The sequence below is a fragment of the Arvicola amphibius genome, chromosome 3, assembly GCF_903992535.2.
Source record: "Arvicola amphibius chromosome 3, mArvAmp1.2, whole genome shotgun sequence".
Classification (NCBI taxonomy): domain Eukaryota; kingdom Metazoa; phylum Chordata; class Mammalia; order Rodentia; family Cricetidae; genus Arvicola; species Arvicola amphibius.
This window is the reverse complement of record NC_052049.1, coordinates 135,407,359-135,429,104: the sequence shown is the minus strand read 5'-3', so window position 1 is coordinate 135,429,104 and position 21,746 is coordinate 135,407,359. Positions and strand designations below refer to the sequence as shown.

The 21,746-nt window shown below is 41.2% G+C and overlaps 1 protein-coding gene across 1 annotated transcript; it reads left to right on the top strand.

The window, feature by feature from the left end:
- The first annotated feature begins 216 nt into the window (after positions 1 to 216).
- On the top strand, positions 217 to 19,115 carry Aph1b (aph-1 homolog B, gamma-secretase subunit). Its single transcript, XM_038323766.1, has 6 exons — positions 217 to 430; positions 1,675 to 1,845; positions 8,522 to 8,595; positions 9,157 to 9,279; positions 12,744 to 12,871; positions 18,632 to 19,115. Exons 1-6 carry the CDS (start codon positions 318 to 320, stop codon positions 18,797 to 18,799), a joined length of 777 nt encoding a protein of 258 aa, XP_038179694.1. The 5' UTR covers positions 217 to 317; the 3' UTR covers positions 18,800 to 19,115.
- Positions 19,116 to 21,746: the final 2,631 nt, after the last annotated feature.

Below are 21,746 nucleotides of genomic sequence, written 5' to 3'. Positions count from 1 at the left end.
CCGGCTCCGCCTCGTGGAGCTTTTCAAAGCCCCGTCTCCCGAGCTCCGCCCCGCCCACGGCTCAGCCTTGTGGAGCAGCTCGAGGCCCCGCCTCCCAAGCTCCGCCCCACTCCCGGCTCTGCCTCGTGCTTTTCAAAGCCACGCCTCCCGAGCCCCACCCTCGGCCCCGCCTTGCTATAGAGCACCTCAAGGCCCCGCCTCCTGCTCTGACGGAGCGCGGAGCACCTGGCAGGCCGGCCCCGCCCGGCAACCCGCTAAGACAGCGCCCTACGCTTCTCGGTCCCCTGAGGCTCCCCGGTCTGGCTTCTGCGGTCGTCATGACGGCAGCCGTGTTCTTCGGTTGCGCCTTCATCGCCTTCGGGCCGGCGCTCGCTCTCTACGTCTTCACCATCGCCACCGACCCTTTGCGCGTCATCTTCCTCATCGCCGGGTGAGACTGCCCAGAGTCCTTGTCGCAGCGAGCCCCCTCCTGAGCCCGGGTTCTCATGACCTCGGGGTCACCACCCCCTCTATCACCCGCCTGTGGGACTGCCGGGGCTGAGAGGAGGGGAGGCCCCGAGAAGGGCGGACTGAGCAGGCGCGCCCTGCGCATGTGGGCTTCCGTGGGCTAAGTGTGGGAACACAGAGGCATTCGTGTGTGGCGCCTTCGTCTTTCCGTAGGGGTCTCTTTCCACCCAGTGCCCGGTGGCACCGAAGATCGTTCTCACCCTCTGCCATTCAAATCAGCTGGGGATCAGTAGCCCACCCCTCCTCAACCCCCATCCTCGGCCTCAGAATGCCTGTGAGGGGTTTGGGCTCAGATTTTTTTTGTAGACCCCTGGGTGATGATTGGGGTGCAGCCCAGGGTGGAAGCCCGAGAAAACGCAGCATCACCCGACGAGGCATGTCCTCCCGAGAGCTCGGTAACTCTGCTGGTGAATGTGGCCTCGGTCTCTGCACCTGCTGAGACCGTTTTTTTGGGACTTGGCTTCAGGCCAGCTAGCTAGGCCAGGGACTCCCGCCTTTCTGAGCTTCTTTTTGACTGGGCTGAGCACTTTGAATAGTGCTCCTTCGCTATTGTAATTTAAAAACAATAGAGTCGGTTGATCCAACGGCTTATAAAGCTTGCTGTCGTCACTAAAATCCGCAGGCGAGGTTGTAAGAACCGGGCCTGGAAAACAGCTACACCAGCGCACGGGTTTGCGGCTTCTGAATTTTACATGGCGCATGCTATTTAATGCAGGCCTTAGGTCTTTGTTTTCTGTCAGAAAAAGACTTATCTTTACAGATATCTAACCATTAAATCCAGTTTCTGGAGAATTTTGAGGATATGAAAAATCGCAAGAGTGACAGATTGTATATTTCTGTGGCACACCAAAGAGGCAAAGCATCGCTTAGGGAAAACAGCTGCTAAGTTTCGCTTAGCCAGTCCGTGACACAATGTCTTAGTGTGCACATGACAGGGTCACCAAGCACACTCTTGTTGAGCACTCTGGCTCCTCTTGAACTGTTTTTCTCACTTGGAGGAAAATAGATCATTGATCAGCAACTGCTGATCCAGAACAACACTTCGAGGATTTTTTTTTCCTAATTTAAAAAAAAAAATCAAGCTGTTTGTTTCTTCTCCAGCAGATTTAAAGTCATCATCAGTCTTATGCTTCTATTAATTTGTGGCCTTTTTCTTCTACATTCCAGCGCTTTCTTCTGGTTGGTATCTCTTCTGCTTTCGTCTGTTTTTTGGTACCTCGTGAGAGTCATTACTGACAACAGAGATGGACCCATACAAAAGTACCTGCTCATCTTTGGAGTGTTGCTCTCTGTCTGTATCCAAGAACTGTTCAGGCTTGCATATTATAGACTGTTAAAGTAAGTTAAATGTTTGCTTTATTTTCCCAGTTAGACTTGAGTTGTGATTTGGAGATTGGCACATTTCTACCCTGGAAATATGGAGTATTTAAACCTCTGACCTGGTTCGCCTCCCTTCCTGCCCTCATATCCTCCCCCTTTCTTTTCCTCTTTCTTCTCCTTCCTCCCAAAAAGTGTTTCTTGAGAATTTGCCCAGTGTCAGACACTTTGTAGAGACTGGAGTTACAAAGGTGGTAAAGAGACAGAAGTTCTGTCAATGCACACCTTTAATCCCAGCACTCAGAAGGCAGAGGCAGGAGGATCTCTGAGTTGGAGGCCAGCCTGGTCTACAGAGTGAGTTCCAGGACAGCCAGAGTATAGTGAGACCTGGGAAGGTCTGACTCCTGGAGCTTATAATGGGAGGAAACTAGCAAGAAATTAATAAACAAGTATAAAATGAGAAGTACCTTATAGAAAAATAGCTCTTGAAACAACCAAGAGCCCATTTGGACGCCATGTTTCCCTCCTACCGCCTGAAATACATTATTCTTCTGGAGATTATGCCTTCCATTGTTTTGACTATTGGTGAGAAAAAAGATTCATTTTTAAAACATTTTCTATAGTTTCAAGTCTGCAAAATGAAAAAAATACATTTTTTAAGAGCCCAAGAGATGAGCTCCCTTTTGTGGATAAGATGTGGTCATCTGTCAGACCCATGAGGAGCTCACAGGAAACCACTAATTTGAGACACAGCTTGTACTCAGAACCCAATGTGATTTCAGTAAGTCATGAGATCAGCTTTGCTTGTGGAGTAAAGCTCAGTGGAGTGACGAATGTTCTGTCTGTTTTCATTTCGGTCGCTGAGACTCTCCATGAATTTCATGGATAAAATGTGAGCCTCAGCAACAGCACCTTCCCTCCCTCCCTCCCTCCTTCCCTCCCTCCCTCCCTCCCTCCCTGTCCTCCCTCCTTCCTTCCTCCTCCCCTTTCCAGTCCCCACTTGGGTTCCTGCTCCAGAGTTCTCAGCTAGCACCTGTTATTTTGTACCTATAGAAACTGCCCAGTGCCCTTCATTCTCTTCAAATCTGAAATGGCATCTATTAAAGCTTTTTGTATTACTCGTAATTTGCAGTATATGTTCTAATTTCCTTTAACACAAGAAAAAAAAAGCAAAGAGAGAGAAAATATAACACTTAAAGCTGAGCATGGTGGCCACCACCCAGTAGCCCCAGCTATTCAAATGAAAAGACCTTGAGCCCATAACTTTCAAAGAAACAAAAAGTAACATTTACATTTTTACAGGGAGGACATCTAATTGTGTTGACATCTAATTGCGTTGAATGTTTCTGGTATTCAGAAGTTAGTTACTACCATCCTAAGATTGAATTTATTGTTGTTTTAATTTGAAAGTACAAGGGATTGAGGCCAGGATCTTGCACATGAGAGACAAACCCTTCATACCCCAACCCTCAATCTACAACCTAAAATGTAACTGTATGTTACTGTGAGGGTAATCAAAACGGTTCTACTTTTGGCCTGTGCCATGGTGATTGTCACAGGGTTCCTGTTAAGTCTCAGCACTCCTCAGTTCTTCAAAGGCATAGTTGTGTCTCCTAAGCCCTTTTCTGCCTTTGCCGGTGGACAGGCCCCCTCTTCTTGGTGCCTGCTTTTCCACAAATGCTTACACTACAGGGTGATCTTTGATAAAGATAAATAACTCAGCCTCATAGTATACTAAGTTTTCTGTTGCCATTGTCCCTGGCTCCTGTTGCCTTTGCAACATTAGATGATAGTTTTAATTTTGAAAAATCTTAATTTCTAATACAGTATTACAGTTTTGGACATAGGCTTAGTAACCTCTGTTTCAAGACCTGGCTTCACCAGAGTGCCAAGATTTAGATGTGGGACCTGCTATTCTTTCCTGCCCATGTCTTCAGTTTTTTACATGAAGCACAACCTTTCCTTGGCACTATTGGAGTTTCCAAAAGACTATAAACTGAAAGTAGGTCCTCTTTTTGGATGAGAATAGTAAGAGAATGGTACTATGTGAAGAAGGAATCCTGATACTTTGCATGTTAACAAGCTAAGTTCAGAGAAACCTCTTTGGTTTCCTAGGGAAGCTATTCTTGTTTTTCTTAAAAGATGTTTGGGAAATTTGCAATCAAAGTTGGTCAAAGAAACATGCATTAATAGATGCCTTTGTTTGCATTGCAGAATTCATATTTAATAAGCTTTTGGGCCGGGCTGTGGTGGCGCACGCCTTTAATCCCAGCACTCGGGAGGCAGAGGCAGGCGGATCTCTGTGAGTTCGAGGCCAGCCTGGTCTACAAGAGCTAGTTCCAGGACAGGCTCTAAAAAAGCTGCAGAGAAACCCTGTCTCGAAAAACCAAAAAAAAAAAAAAAAAAAAAACTTTTGGTATATTCTACAAAAATTTCCAGTCAGACCTGGTCTGTAATTCTAGTACTTGAGAGATGGGACTGAAAGGATTAGGAGTTCAGGGTACCTTTAGCTACTTCCAAGTTAAAGCGTACCTGATTAACACGAGATCCTATGTCAAAAAACAAAAACAAAATCCCCAGACCAAAACAAAACAAAACAAACACAGTTCTCAGATTCCTGGAGAATTTACCACTGTCGGATATTATATAGCTATGTTAAAGCAAGCTTGAGAATTTTGACAATTTTTTGTAGCATGTTGTTAATAACTAACATGTAAGTGGATACATTTAAATCAAACTCTTATACTACACTGTATTAAGATAAAGATCTGGCTTAAATCAAATTTTGCTTAAATATCCCACTGCCAAAAATAGGTTTTGTCAAAAATTGAGCCTTTTAGTTTAAGGACTAAAATTTTCTTTTTAACCATTGCAGCCAAATAAGTTTTTTTTTCATGAATGAGGAATAGTTCCTTCCTTGTGAAAGGATTAATGAATGAATATTAATAGTAAGAACCATTAGTGCTACAATACTTCCTCTCACGAACTCTGTAACACAGAATGTGGATGTTTACCAAACTTTTAGCTTAATATTTTCAAGATACATAAATGTTTGTAGAATAAGAAACTGGCTTGTGGCCATACAAATGTTAAAACATTAACTTATGTAGCTTAAAATATAACTATTAACTACCTAAAGCAGATGTCTTTGGTAACTGTTTGTTCCCTAAAACTACTACATTATTCCTAAAATGTATAGAATTATTTTGCTTGGATTGAAAGTTTTGTACCTAATTTGTAGATGGAGGTTGCTCTTTCATTTCCTAGCAACCGAGACCCAAATAATCACACAGAAACTATATTAATTACAACACTATTTGGCCTATTAGCTCAGGATTCTTATTAACTAACTCTTACATCTTAAACTAAGCCATTTCTATTAGTCTGTGTATCACCACGAGGCTGTGGCCTACTTGTAAGGTTCCAGGGCATCTGTCTCTTTCGACAGCTACATGGCATCTCCTTGACTCCACCTACTCTGTATATATATATATATATATATATATATATATATATATATATATATCCCTTCCAACCTGACTATATTATGCCCTGCCATAGGCCAAAGCAGCGTTATTCATTAACCAATAAAAGCAACACATATACAGAAGGACATCCCACATCACTAATTCAGTTTTATTATAATACAAGTACATATTTGGTAAATTTAGAAAAATTTTAACATTTATGGAAAAGAAAAAGAAGTAGGGTAACCCCTACTGTGGGTTTGTTTGCTCCTCCCCCACTGACCTATATTCCCTCCACACCCCCACATCCCTGCTTCAGTTTTTTTTTTAAATCTGCATTGGTATGAGGATGTTGGATCACCTGAAACAGGATTTGCGAACAGCTGTGTGCTGCCATGTGGTTGCTGGGAATTGAACCCAGGTCCTCTGAAAGAGCAGTTCATGCCCTTAACCATTGAGCCATCTCTCCAGCTCAGCCTAGCTACAGTTTTTCTTTTTTTTTTTTTAAAAAAAAAATAATTGTCACTCTGTTTTGTAAAATTTCTAAAGTGAGCTGGGCGGTGGTGGTTCACGCCTTTAATCCCAGCACTCGGGAGGCAGAGGCAGGCAGATCTCTGAGTTTGAGGCCAGCCTGGTCTACAAGAGCTAGTTCCAGGACAGGCTCTAGAAACTACAGGGAAACCCTGTCTTAAAAAAACCAAAAAAAAAAAAAATTTCTAAAGTGATGTATGAGGGGCTACAAGGTGTAACTCAGTTGGAGAATAGTTACCTATCAAACATGAAGCCCTGGGCTCTATCCCAGGACCTAATAAAATGGGCATGTTGTATACATCTGTAATCTTAGCTCCATAATAATATTGAAGCGAGCCAGTTACATGAGACTATCTCAAAAACCAAACAAATAAACAAAAAGAAAAACTCCAAATATCTTAACTACCTGAATTCAGAAGTTGAGTAAACTTCCTCATTCTATGTTACAGAGTTTGTGAGAGGAAATGTTGCAGCACTGACAGTTGAAAGTACAAAATGTGATGAGTTTCCCAGTTCAGTTCCTGGTGAACAGAATAGATGGTTGGCTGTGCTAGGCAGGATGTCTCTTCTGTTTACTGAAGTAGAAATTCTGTTGCATTTGTTACCAGAGTCCCAAGAACAAAAATTGAAAGTTCCAATTTTTACAGTATAAATTTTTCAAAATTATTGATAAATTATTTTCTTATTATCTATCTATCTGTTTTTATAAGCTAGCATCTCATTATATAACACTGAGTGTACAGATGAGAGTGATATTATCAAGAGATCTGACTAGAAATACACCATTTGGGTTTTTCTGTGGTTTTGCTTTGTTATTTTATTTTAAAAGTTTAAAAGTTATTTTAAAAGTAGAGGTCTCATGTATCCCCACATGACTTCCAAGTCAATATAGCTGAGAATGACCTTGAACTTTTGACCTTTCTGGTATTTCTGACATGAGCTACCATGCCTAGAAACTTAATATATTCCTAATTACAGTACCACACTGTATTTAATAGAGAGAAAAAAACTTACACAAAACAGAAATTCTCCCAAATGTATCGATTAAACTACATGGGTACATTTGTTGCTGTAGATTACTACTGCTGAATAACTCATAAGGTTGAACTAATCTTTAGAAGAATTCCTCTGATAAGTAAGTTTATTATGGAAAGTTATACAATTTAGTTGGTTGGTGCACCAGAGAAATATGAAGACAGTCACATAAATATCTGGGTTACATCCTTCCTGTCAAACAGTGCTTCCAAGTGGGCAACACTGAAATTGCAAATTGTTTTTTTTTTTTTATTCTAGAGAAGCAGAGGATACTTTTCACTATTTACATGGCTATTTTGGTTGAATTCTACATTATCAAATATAATCAATGAAATTTACATTTGTGCAGTGATTCTGTGTTGATGTAATGAATAGATCAACAGTAATAACTATGTGTTCCTTGAGATTTTAAATTTTATTTTGCATTGGCCCTTTGAGTAGAGTCTCATTGTATAGCCCAGACTGGCCTTGCACATACAATAGCTCTCCTACATCAGCCTCCTAAGTGCTAGGATTGCAGACATGCATCGCCACACCTGGCTTCCCTGGAGTGATACAGTCTCTGGGAAATAGGTATGCTCTGGTTAACTTGTCTGTTTTTAGAGTTCATCCCACCTCCCCTTGTTTCAGCACTGGCAGGTCCTTCCAAAGTATTTTGGTTCTTTTGTTATTTTAATATATGTTGTACAGTATGTTTGATTTAATTTAAATATCCTTTCAGTTGGCTTTTAAATGGTTGCAGAGTTTCTGGGCAGCAGGGACTAGTAATAGAGACAGTAGTATAACAAATCACATCTATCATTTCTAATATGTCTGCATGGGTACATATTAGATGGGGGAGGGGCAGAGGCAGATTCTTCGTATATTTGTGAACTGGCTGTAACAGAAGTATGGATATGATCATGCTGGACTGACTTATTACTGAGAAGTATTGGTTTCTCCTTTAAGTATTTAGAGCCTATTCTAAAGGTAGCATTTCATACAGGATAATATAGAAACATCAGGCTTTATATGCTCCTGAATTGTGAATATGAATTAAACATATAAAATATTTTAGAATCAAAGACCTTATGATTAAGTACCAATGTGAGAATTTGGCTCCTCAGCATACCAGCTACTTTAATAAATCACTATTGGGAGGAATGGGGAAAGTTGGGGGCAGGCTGCAGGTGTCACTCAGTGATAGATCATGTTCTTAGAAGGGTGAGAATGATTTTGGTTCTTTGGAGTGAAAAGCAGAATGAAGGTTCGGAGAATATGGCCGTAATGAAATATACAACAGAATGCCAGTAAATTGGAGATAAAGACATAAGACTTTCGGGAAAAAGAAAATTCAGAGTGGTAGATCCCTCAGGCTAATGAGATAAATACTTATTGATCCCAGAAATTAAAACATTGCCATCATTCCCATTGAATTTAATTCCCATTGACTTGTTACTAATATTATAAAAAAATTTTCTTTTATTGGGGACATCAGCTAGATGAGGTTGATAGAAATTTTGTTTAACTTCAGTTATCAAAAATGTGCTGGGTTTCACATAAATGGATTCTGGAGTGTAATCTGATCAGAAGCCTTACTAAGTATCTAGTTTTGAAGGGTATTGTGACCTGCTTGATATATGACTTTCTCTTTAAAAATAAAAAAAAATGTGTTTTTATTTTAGAAGAGCCAGTGAGGGTTTGAAAAGCATAAACCCTGAGGAGGAGACAGCACCTTCAATGCGACTGCTGTCCTATGGTAAGTTAGAGCCTGTGGTGTCAGGAAGAAAAAGAATTGAAGTGACACACATACACTCATGCAGGCACAAGTGCATGCTCTCTCCCTCTCCCTCTCCCTCTCCCTCTCCCTCTCCCTCTCCCTCTCCCTCTCCCTCTCTCTCTCTCTCTCTCTCTCTCTCTCTCTCTCTCTCTCTCTCTCTCTCTCTCTCTCTCTCTCTCTCTATCTAGGTCTTCATGTAGAATTAGCTCAGTCTGGCCCAGAGATCCCACCTTGCAATACAGTTTCTCCCTCACAGTCTGGCTATACAGTAAACCAAAGCCAGGGCCTTCAGCACATTACCCTCTTCTTCCTCTCCTTTCTTCTGCTCCTCTCTTTTGTTCATTGACTATTAAATCCTGTGCTTCCTTTCCTCCTCTCCTTTCTCACTTAGCCTTCCAGCTTGCTGAGGCTTCAGCAACAGCAGGTGTACCCTGTTCCCTGTAGTGAAATAGTATTCCCCAGTCCTTATTAATCAAAAATTAGATTTGAGCTGAACGCATAATAGGAAAAGGGCTTAACGGTGTTTTTCTTCCTCTTTAGTTTCTGGCTTGGGCTTTGGAATCATGAGTGGAGTGTTTTCCTTTGTGAACACCCTGTCTAACTCCTTGGGGCCAGGCACAGTGGGCATTCATGGTGATTCTCCTCAGTTCTTCCTTAATTCAGGTATGTGTCATAGCTGTGTATGTTCAGGGTTCTGTGCTAAAGGATCATCCTTATTACAATTCATTGTCTTCATAATTCAAGTAAAGGCGATTTATGATAAAGCCTTTTAAAGGGAAGTTTTTTTTTTAAGGGAAGATATTTTTAGGTATTACAAGTGAATGTCCTGGGAGTGGGTTCAGGGGTATAACTGGAGTACTTTAGAATATTACGGGAATTTATCTTGCATAAGATTTATATATTTTTCTGGCATAGTGCTCACACTCAGCACTCAGGTGGATCTCTGTGAGTTAGAGGCCAGCCTGGTCTACAGAGCAAGTTCCACGACAGGCTCCAAAGCTACACAGAAGAAACCCTATCTTAAAAAAAATCCAAACCAAAACAACATAAAATACAACAACAACAAAAACCAACCAACCAAAAATTTCTCTATATTCATTTGGCTATACTAAAATGTTACAGTACAGCTGAGACATTAGCAGCTAATTTGTGTGAGATATATCTTCTTTGTTTTGTCATTCTATATCTGCCTTCAATATAAACCTGTAAGCCCCTCCTTTACTTTCTGGCCCAGCGCTTAGTTACTAGAGTTACTAGATGCCACTTCACAGCTTATGGAGGAAGTACCATTTGAATAGAACTATACTTAAAGATGAATAATGCTTATACCAACCAAGGAAGGGCTGCAGGGAAGGATGTTCCAAGTAGAAGGAAGAGACCTCTTCCCTGCAGACCTCAATTTCCAATTTTTTTGGAAAGCACAGGAGTAATGACCAAAAGCTGGGCATGGTGGTGTACACTTACACATCTCTGCACTCAGGGTACGGTGGCATGAGGATTGCCATGAGAGAAGCCAGCCAGGAACATAGTAAGACACTGTCTAAAGAAAACAAAAAAAAAATGAAGAAAGAATGCCCAGCTTAGAGTCATTAAGCATTAAATGAAAATAAACCCAGTACTATAAAGATATGAAAGGGAAAATTTTACACTGTTTTTAAGCTTTATTAGTCTAGACTTCCTCAACTACCTCAGCTAGAACCCACGTGGCTCTCTGACTGTGGGACATATAGACTAGGCATCTTGGCATTTGTTGACTTGTTCCACAGCCATTTCTCCAGTTCAGCCCTGGCTCTACCGTGCCAGTTCCCTCTGCAGCTCATCTTGCAACCTCCCCACATCTCTGATAGCAAGAGTCAGAGTATTCACATCAGTGTGCCTTCATGGCCTGATTTCTAGAGGAAGCATTCACATTGTAAATTATTTTATTGTTGTGGAATAAAATTTACATGCATTACCAGTGATAAATAACTCTTCACACTTAAAGATTAATAAAGGAAAAGCTCCTTAATAATAGTGTGTGACTTGTTCTGACTAAAGGAAAGAGAACCAGCTTCAAACAGAAAATTTTACCAGTTCGTATAGACCTTAGGCATATACATTCCACATAAACTGTCAGCCTAAAATCTTTTTTGAATCCTACCCCCAGGTTACACTTGGAGCAATTTAAACAGACAGGAAACAGCAAGTCTGTCCACTTGGGGCAGTTGGGAGATTTATATAACGAAGACATTGCCACAATTATTTCTTAAGTACACCAATGTTGTTCTTTTTGAGTCATTGTTCCCCAGGGACACCATGCCACCTGGCAGAATTAGGCATTTCCTGATTTAAAAAACAAAACAAAACATAGGAAACTTAATGATATCCTATCCTGGAACATGCTCTGTAGACCAGGCTGACCTTGAACTCACAAAGATCCACGTGCCTCTACCTCCCAAGTGCTGGGATTAAAGGCATTCGCCACCACTGCCCAGCTTAAGTCTTATTTTTTATGAGAATGGAGTCTAATTGATGGTCAATATTTACAAAGTAAACAGCTAGGTTGGAGGCAACATTAAGACGCATGACCCATTAACACACTTTCACTTAACTCATAGCAAGAGTTAAAGGGTCTGCACTGTCACCGAGATGTGATAGCTTTCTTTCCTCTAGCCACACCAGTTATGTCCTTTTAATATTATTTTGTATATCTCTTCCTTCACATGAATAATATGCATTTTCACAGTGTGTGTGTGTTCTTGAGATGATACGTGTTGTGGGTCACATAGAGTAGTCCATTGTGTGAGTACACTGTAGTTTACTTATCATACCCAAGGGTGGGCATTCTTGGTTTTTACAGCAGCGCTGGGGTAAATATTCTTGTATCTCCTTATGCACATTTATAAAAATGCTTCCTTGGCAGGATTCTTAAAATTGACCAGGCATCGAATCTGTAGGAAGGCTGTTTAAACTGGCTTTGCTGGGCTCCTGCCCCTTTGCTTCTGATCCATGGTGGGATGGATACCAGTAATTTGCACAGATAACAAGTCCCTGGGATAGTGATCTGCTTAGTCGAGACCTAACTGGTTTGTAGTACAGATAGAATGTATAGTGTATAGTCTATAGTCTATAGTGTTAGCTCAAATGCCTTTCTGGACCGGAATAGTTGTAGCTATTCTCCTTTGCTTGGCAAAACCAGATTATTTTTAATTTAAGTCGTGTAGGACTATAGCCTGGGGTTTTCCTGTCTGGTGGGTTAAAGCTCATGGTCTCTTTACTTCGTGGCAGGAAAGAGAAATCTATATGCCTTTTTTCATGTTAAAGTATGCAGAATATATGGTACTTGTCCGCTTTAAAGAAGAAATGTTATCCAGGACACAGCACACCTATGCAGGCAGTATTCCCTAGAGACCTGAGGTTGCTGATCACTGCCACTTGTGGAAGAAGAATCTTAGATAATTACAGTGATCTTTTAGTTTCATTTTTGTTTATTTTCATCACACCATTTTTAAAAGGTTCTAAAGAAAAAGACCCCTCAGTGCAAAGGCTTGTTTAGACAGAAGAAGCTCTGTTCAACTGAGAAAATTCTTTACAAATAGGGCTGAAGGGTTTTTGAAAATGAGCTATGTTAGATCTAGAGATGTGTCTCAGTGGCTAAAAACACTGACAGATATTCCAGAAGACCTGGGTTCAATTCCAGCAGCTGCAGGCAGTCATAACTATCTATAATGTCAGTCCCAGGAGATCTGATACCTTCTTCATACCTGTTCAGACATTAAGCATACATGTGTCACACAGACATATATGCAAACAAATTGTCTATACTTATAAAAATAAATATGTTTTAAACAAATACTTGCATAGATTTCATACTAATATCATTGCATACCTCAGGGAAACTCCTTGAAAGCCAAACCCAAGTTGACTTTTTGTCCAACAGGTTCATATTACAGAAGAATTAACTTCTAAAAAGATGTTTCCTCAAAAGTTAGCATGGAGTTCTTATCAAGCCAGTTCTGTGCACTTGTGGTCAGATCCATCACTGCAGCCAGGGGACCCTCAGAGCTGGTGCACAGTGATGGGGTTCAGCCAGCTTTTGTGTCTGTTGTCTGCAGGACTGGCTGCTAATTGCTGACTTGTCTTTTCAGCTTTCATGACACTGGTTATCATATTGCTGCATGTGTTCTGGGGCATTGTGTTTTTTGATGGCTGTGAGAAGAAAAAGTGGTACATACTCCTTACAGTTCTCCTGACTCACCTGCTGGTGTCCACCCAGGTGAGTGTTGTCTCTGTGTTCTCAGTGCTTGCAGAGCTCAAGTGGGTCTGAGTGGTGGATTCCACCCAAATGAAGGACATGCTCGTGGGAAAATGAGGGCAAGTCAGAACAGCCCTGGAAGTGGACAGTGGGTCATGTGAGTTTTAGGAGAATGACAGTCTCTGTTAATTTGGGGGGGGGGGGGCGGAGTTGTCTCACTAGACATTTTCCTCATGTCTGTCCTTTAATGGATGTATGGCCAAGCCTAAGATAGTCTGCATCATGCTCATGTGAAGAAGCATATCTGAAGCAATTTTCCTTTATTATAAACTCCTTAAGACACACATTTTACATTTAAATCTTTAGGTGGGAATTTTAATTTGATTAATTTGGCCATCATTTCCCATTTGTTGTTTTTTGGCTGTTGTGAAGCTTTCTTGACTATTTATGTGCATGGAACTTTCCCCATGTGTTTAGGTTTTGAGGCAGGGAACTGTGAAGTCAATTGGTGTGAATATTTTGAGTCCTTGACACAAATTGCTAATGCGGGCTCCGTAAGGTGACGACACTTCACACATTCTGACCAGCAGCAGATGTGCTGGTTTCAGTCCCTTACTGATATTATAACAGCACCAGTCTGCAAAGTAAAGCTTAAAACATTTGTCAGATTTCTTTTCACAGCAAGCAGTGTGTAAGGACTTGGATCTGCATGGTCGTCGGTCATTTATATACATGACATTATCAAAATGACCCTGCCATGGCCCTGTCTAGACCCTTTGTGCATTTTATGTGAAATTCTGAAAAAGTTTCTCCTAGGCCAGGGAGATGGATCAACAGGTAAAGCTAGGCAAGTCTGAGGACCCGAGTTTGAGCTACAGAGCTATTGTAGAAGGACAGAAGAACTAAACTAGCTTCCAAAAATTGTCCTCTGATCTCTACAACTGCATCTTGGCATGTGCGTTACATACGTACACAAATCATAATAAGTGATTTTTAAAGAAAGGTCTCTACTGAGTTGATTCTGTAGACAGGGGCATGGGTGAGCCAGACCTGAGCATGTGAGAGGGGCATAGCTGGTACCACCTCTCTTGTTTGTGACTCCGTGGTGGTGGGAATGAGGGAAAGATGTCCTCCCCCTTCTCCCTACTGCCTCTAGGTGGTAAGGACTGACCTTCCCCTTTACCAGCTGCAACACTCAGGAAAGCAGGCCCTGTACCTTGTCTGGGCAGCACAGCGGAGTTGACGATATTAATGGGGGCACCAGTGAGCCAGCCTGAGAATCTGAGCATGAGAGATGTTCAACATCTCTCATGGCCCCAACATTCATCTGTCATATGGTGGCATGGGCAGGGAAGAGCTACCCTTTCCCGACAACTCCTCAATGCCTGAAGCATGTGAGAGAGCTGGCACTGCCCCTCACCACTGCAGCACTTAGGAGAGTGACCCCTGCACCTCACCTGGGCAACAAAGTAGATCTGGCCCTGATGGTCCAGGCGTGGGAGAGCTGACCTTGAGGATCTGAAAGCAGGAGAACTGGCCTTGCCCCTTGTTCATTGCTGCAAGGGGTGAACTAGCCAGGGCATGCTAGAGAGCTCACCCTGATAGTGAGGACATGGGGTTGGGGGCTAACAAGCTAACCAACCCTATAACTACCCAGGCCCAGATCCAGGGTTATGAGTTGGACCACACTAACATCTACCCTATCCATGATCTTCAGGAGAACCCGAAGGGGTCGATCCTGCAGACCCAAAGCTGCAGAATCTCCACAACAGAAGGCAGCAACAGAATATCCAAGAGGAGTACCAGTAAGGGTGTAGCATAGATAGTATAGCAGAAACCAGAGACCTGGAACCACACCAATGACTTTTGGCAATGAACACTTGCAAGTAAAGATATATGGACAAAGGGTTTCCTGCGTGGGACACTGTACCACACTACAACTTCCATGGAGAGACTTTTCCTTTTCTTTGTCCCTTTTTTTCTCTTAAATTGTATTCTATTTTCAGGGGAGGGTTTGCAAGGGTAGAAGGCAGATACGAAAGGATGGGAAAATGAGTGGGATGAAGATGCATGATGTGAAAGACACAAAGAATAAATAGAAAGTTAAAAAGAAAAAATTCTCTGCTGATGGAACCTTACTCCTGTTTCTCTCCTCCCTGACTATTTAGAATTCCTATCATATCTTATCCACTGGGTTTCTTGCCCTCTAATCCAGCTAAAATTCAGTCTGTTTGCCTCTTACTTACATGGTTAAACATTGCAGTACTTGTGGCTGCTAAAGTTGCCTTACACATGATGGCATCTGTGTAAAGCCAAGCATGTATTTGTCTACCTAGTTGGGCTTGGACTACACAGTGAGATTCTGTCTTAAAATACGAAGTGGAGGGGAAGATGAAGGATAATTGACATGCATATGGAAAGAATTTCTTTGACTACTACACTAAGAGTAAACTGGCTGGGAGAGGTCACCTCATTAAGGGAAGGCAAGGAGGACTTGGATGAAAGAGCAGTGAAGAACTAGAAATAGCCAGATAAAGGAAATACATATCAGAAGTAGAACATCAGAGATTCTGCAGAGTGGATGAGGCAGATGAGAGGAAGAAGAGGAACTGAGGATTTGGTTAATGTTTTTGGCCTGGACAAGTAAAAGGATAATAGAACCATTAGCTGAGTTTGAGGGCTTGAGAGGCGTAGTTCATTTTGGGTCCATTACTTAGAAGGTGCTCTGTTAAAAATCCAGGGTAGAGGTCAGATTAGAGTTGGATGGAAAGGGGTAGCTTTGGGGAGGAGTTTGGTTGAGAAAAGGTGGTTCAAAAATTGTGGGTAAACAGAGGCCCATGACGCTCAATCCTTGAGATTAGACTAAAAAGGAGGAAACAGCAAAGAAGCACAAAGAATAACTGAAAGTAGGAAATTAGGGCAGCCGGAGAGCTGAGTGTCCTGGGAGCCAAGCACGCTGAGGAGAGACATGGGAAATACCTGTCATTTTTTTTAAAGGCATGCTTTCACTGTGCAGCCTTGGCTGGCCTCAAACTCACAGAGATCCATGTACTTCTGTCTCCCCAGTGCCTGGATTAGGGCTTGCAGCACATCTGCGGCACCCAGAGCACTTTACCCACCGAGTCATAGCTTTAGTGCTCTAGTGTTTGACTGTTGTGAAGAGTATGACTATCAGTGTTTACATATATGTCCTTCAGCGAAGACGTGTGCACATTTCTGTTGGATACATGCCCAGAAGCACTCTGGCTGGGCTAGAGGAATCACTAAGTCAGCTGGTGGTATCACTCAGTTTTCAGCATGGTTATGGTGACTTAAACACTAACCACTTATTCATGAGCTTCAACTCCTCTATGTCCTTGCCAACTCTTGTTATAACTTTCTTATCTTCCAGGAATATAGTAGACACACAGTAAACTTTGAACTTTTATTCCCTTGAAAATAAACACATCTTCATATGTCTGTTGTCAGTTGGAGAATTCTTTTTCAAGCTGTTGTTCAAATATTTTACCTACCTCCAACTGTCTTTAAATTTTTAGAAATTCTTTTTATTTATTTTTTTATAAAAGAAGCTTTAGTTGGGTGTATGTATTACAAATAGCTTCTACAGCATATTTGTCTTTATTTGTTTTGTTTTTTTTTTTTTTAGATAGTCTCATTCTATAGCCCAAACTGGCTTAGAATTCACTCTTTAGCTCTTGCCAGCCTATTTATGGCAATCCTCCTGTCTCCGCTGCCACATCCAGCTTTTACATTGTTTTGGGAGGTGATTTGTTTATAGTTCTGGGGCTCCCACATGCCCATAGGCAAGTCTCCCATGAGTTACATCCCCAGTCCCAATTTCCCATTTTATATTATATAATTAATTGAGGTTTATTATTTCTTATGTTCTGATGACTAATCTAAGCTTTAAGTCTTAAAAATTATTTCTCATTTCTGTTCTCATTTTCTATGATAAATTTCTATAAATTATATATAATTCTATATAAAGTTATGGTTAAAATTGTAAGATTTTATGTAACTTTTATATATATTTTATAATAAAATTATAAAAAATTTTGTGATTGTTTAAAAGAGAAAACTGGTTCTAAATGAAATAAACTGAAGAAAATGCAAAAAACTTCATTATTCTGAAATATAAATGATAATTTTATAGGATTGGCTATAGGAGTATTCTAGAAAAGAATCCATAAACTTCTCAACACCTGCCATGTCCACAGGTGCCTCTAGAATACAGCATTCTTCCTGTATGAGGTGCTACCTGTAAAATGAACCCACTTCCCTGGCCAGGGTTGATATTTCAAGTTTAGTGCCTTAGCATGTACAGGTTGCGTGGAGATGAGAGCGGTTACTTAGTGAAATCAAAACACTTATTTTAAAATCATCTGGTAAATAATTGCCACAGTCAAATCTCCTTTGTTAGGATAAAGCTGGGGCTAGATGGGAACTTAGGCTCTAAACTTAGCTCTGCCCAGCAAAGACAAAATCTGGCTCCCAGGTTAAGGCCACTCTGTTTAGGCTGTGACCCTAATCTGTCCTGCCCCTAGTGCCACCATTGTCTAGGACCAGTCTGTCCCTTTTTGTACACTGAGACACATCTTACGCAAAACTTGTTGATACGACTTTCCCCTCCTACAACATTTTTCGCTTTCATCATAACACCACACATCTCAAAGTATAGTCTCCACAAATTCTGTCTCTACTTTTTAAATCGTTATTTTTATGTATGTATTTGTGTGTGTGTGTGTGTGTGTGTATGTGTGTGCACATGCGGTGTGTGCGCATGTTGTGGAAGTCAGAGGACAACTTGGTCTGTCCTTCCACCACGTGGTTCCAGAGAGTCAAATTGACATCATCCGGTTTGATAAGAGCCTTAACCCTCTGAGCCATCTCACTGGTCCTGTCTCTTCTACTTTATCCCTCAGACTTCTAGTCCAATCTGGCTTCTGCTCAAACCACCCTTCCAAACCTTTACTTTTTCAAATCTAATGATACTGTTCATCTTGGCAGCCTTTAAGATTATTTTATTTTAATTTATGTGTATTTGCATGAGTCTGTGTGTTGCGGGCTATTTGATCACACTGTGAACCCTGAGTTTGCCTGTGGGACAATTAAATAAAATCAACCTTGGGCCAGGAAGCAGAGTTAGCAACTCATTTACAGAAAGTAAAGTAATCATAGAGAGTCAGGGGGTGTCTGTAAGACGAGAGAGATGCACAGGAAAGGAGTAGGGAGGGGCTTTGTGTGGCGTGGGCTTTTTTATTTTGTTGTAGCAGATGGACTCCTCTTTCACAGATACCTGCAAAGAGAGAAGGTCAACTAGCTGTTACTCGACCTCTCTGAGCAAGCAGGTTTTCACTTTCACCCCTCCACCCACCAAAAACAAACAAAAAAACACTACCAAAAAAAAAAAAAAAAAACCCTAGATAAGAGAAGCCAAGAAGCAAACCAGTTGACATTGCTTTTTGGCAAGAGACCCAGCAAGAGACATGTCTCTTCACTGGTCCTGAAATCAAAAGGAAGTATCAAACCTTGCCCTTTTTTCCCATGTGTCTTCTCCACCAAAACTGTTCACTTCTGTATGGCCAATACCAGTGAGCTGGTTGCTATTTGAGTCAAGCAAAGTGCAGGTTCACAGACCAGTGTCTGCTGTGCCTTCCTGAGGCATATTTATGAGATGCTGTCCAGCTTTTGAAAGGTTGTGTATTTTCCACTACTTCTGTTTATTCCACAGGTTTTAAAGGCTTGTGCTTTTACACAGGCTGATTTGTTTTTCCTTTGCAGACCTTCCTCAGTCCTCATTATGGAGTAAATCTGGTATCAGCATATATAATAATGGTACTCATGGGCATCTGGGCATTTTTTGTTGCTGGAGGTAGCTGCCGAAGCCTGAAACTCTGCCTGCTCTGCCAAGATAAAGACTTTCTTCTTTACAACCAGCGCTCCAGATAACCTCTGGCAGTCAGCACTCCAAACAGCAGCCTATGTCTTTAGAGGAAGCACAACTGTGTCCTTTTCTGAAAAGACCCTTTGCTCCTGGCACTTGGAAGCAGCAGAACTGTACATGTGCTTTCATGCAGCAGCCTCTGGAAGAGCTGCTGTGTGGCCTGCAACCTGCTGCACATTTGAGGCATTCTGGAAACAAAGACTGATGTTTCTGGACTTCCCCTCCAGATTTGATTGTCCTGAGTGTGCAGCATAGCTGAGAATCACAGATCCAGTGGGAAGTTCTGAGAATCCCCAAAGAGATTGAGGTTTGGTACTTAACTGTCTCCTAAGCTAACTTCTGCTGAGCAAGTAAATTTCTGGATGTGGTAACCTGGGTAGCTCTTGTGTTTTATGTACTGGTGTCACACAAGGCTGAAGGGCTGTTTTCTCTGTGAACGGCTTTCATGTCCTTCACTAGAACCATAGGCTGTGCCCTTAAATGCAGTAACCTACGCTGACACTATTACTTAGCCAAGGCAAAGTCTGTATATTAACTATTCAAGTTTTTTTTTTTCACTTTACATTTTCTTCTTGTAGGATAAAATTGTTCTTTTTAGTATAAATCCAGGCTCTTTAAGAGTGACGACATGCTGCCCTCCTTGGGGGAGTCTAAAATTGTTCCAAGTCGGTGAGGATTCTCAGTTAAAAGCTTCTGCGTGTGCTGTCTGGAGCTGGGCTGGTCGAGGTAAAGCTCACTGTTCTTATCTCTGAGAAGCTGGACAGGGAGATAATGATGTATCATTGGCAGAATGTCGCTGGACCTTATGAGAGCAGCTAAAAGCACAAAGAAGTGTGATGTTGACACCTTTCATTTGCTCCTGAGACACTAAACAGTACCATCACCCAAATGCTACGGGGAGAAACTGAGCTGCCAGATTCCAAGCTGGCATGTGACTTTTAATCTTCAGCAGGTTTGTCTTAGTTTTGGTTACAGTGAAATAATTCCCTTTATAAGAATACCCAGGGGCAGCCGGGCGGTGGTGGCGCACGCCTTTAATCCCAGCACTCGGGAGGCAGAGGCAGGCGGATCTCTGTGAGTTCGAGACCAGCCTGGTCTACAAGAGCTAGTTCCAGGACAGGCTCCAAAGCCACAGAGAAACCCTGTCTCGAAAAACCAAAAAAAAAAAAAAAAAAAAAAAAAAAAAAAAAAAAAAAGAATACCCAGGGGCTTTGTTGGTCTTCTAAATAAGTCAGCTCGTTTTCTTCTTAACTGGAAACTGTTCCCAATCAAAGTCTTTTGGGACTTAGAGTGTAATGTAGAAACTATGTCTTCATGAAAGTGGTGAACCCAGCTCATCCGTGCATCTTCTGAAAGGAACAGGAGCAGCAGTGAGAGGCCTGGCAGTGGCATGGAAGATGAGCCTGCTGGCATGAAGAACCTGTGTGGTTTTTACCCCTGCACTAAACCTTAATTGGTTAAACATGTGAGTGTCTCGGTGCAGAGATGCGAGAGCAGTGAAGCTCCTAGGAAGACTACAAGTCACTGAGAAACCTCTGTGGTTGTCCCCTTAAAGGTCACCGCAGTGCTGTCACACCAGTGCTTCTGCTGGAGCTGGTGGGTTTGCAACTTTACATAAGGTTGTCCCTGGACCAGAAAGGACAAATTTAGCTCCAGATACTAGATTATAGCACAAAAACCTAAATAGGAATAGTCAAGACAATATTCATCTACCAGAAGTCAGTAGCTGTATTGTAATAGGCCCTGAGAAATACAATTTAGTTGAATCATCAATGACTTCAAAATAGCAATTATGAATATATTCAAGGACCTTAAAGTGGATATGAATAATGCTGTAGTGAAGACCATGAAAGCACAAGTGAACAGTTGAGTGAAATGATAAAACACTTTAAGACATGAAAATAGAAATAGAATCACTAAGGAAAATGCAATTTGAAATAAAACTGGAAAAGCAAAGTCCTGGATGTCAAACAAAAATCTCAGAGGTAAATCTCACCAATAGATTAAAAGATGTGGAAGAGAGAATTTCAGGTCTTGCAAACAAGGTAGAAGAAATAAATAGCTCAGTCAAAGAAAATGTGACCTAAAACCCAGGCACAAAATATCAAGAAAATCTGGGGCTCTATGAAAAGACAAAGTCTATGAAAATAGGTTTAGAGGAAGGAGAAGAAACCCAGGTCAAAGGCATAGAAAATATTTGCTAACAAAATATGGAAGAAAATTTTCCCAGTCTAATGAAAGAGGTGCTGATCAAGGTACAAGAAGAATACAAATCACAAAATAGACAGGACCAGAAAATAAATTACCCACAATACATAATAATCAACACACTAAATTTACACAAGAAAGAAAGCGTATTAAAAGCTGTAGAAGAAAATCTCCAAGTAACATATAAAGACAGGACCATTAGAATAATAGCTGACTTTTCAATGGAGACTCTGAAAGCTAGAAAGACTTGAACGTATGTTCTACAAACCTAGAGAGATCATGGATGCCAGCCCAGACTACTATACCCCCAAAAAACCTATTAATTACAAAAAAATGAAGATAGAAAACATCCCAAGAGAAAGCCAAATTTAAATAATCTACCAATCCAGCTCTACAGAAGGCACTAGAAGAAAAACTTTGGTCTGAAGAGATTAACTACATACACCAAGAAGACAAAAGAAATAAATGTTTCCAAAACAGTAAGTAAAAAGTGGGGAGGGGGCACACTATAACAACAAAATAATAGGAATCAATAAACACTACTCATGAATAACTCTCTATATTAATTATCTCAATTCCCCAATATAGAGACAAAGACTAAGAAATTGAATTAGAAGACAGAATCCATCCTTCTGTTGTATCCAAGAACCACATCTCACCATCAATGATAGACATTACCTTAGAGTAAGAGGATGGAAAAGGTATTACAAGCAAATGAACCCCAAAAGAGCAAGCAGGTGTAAC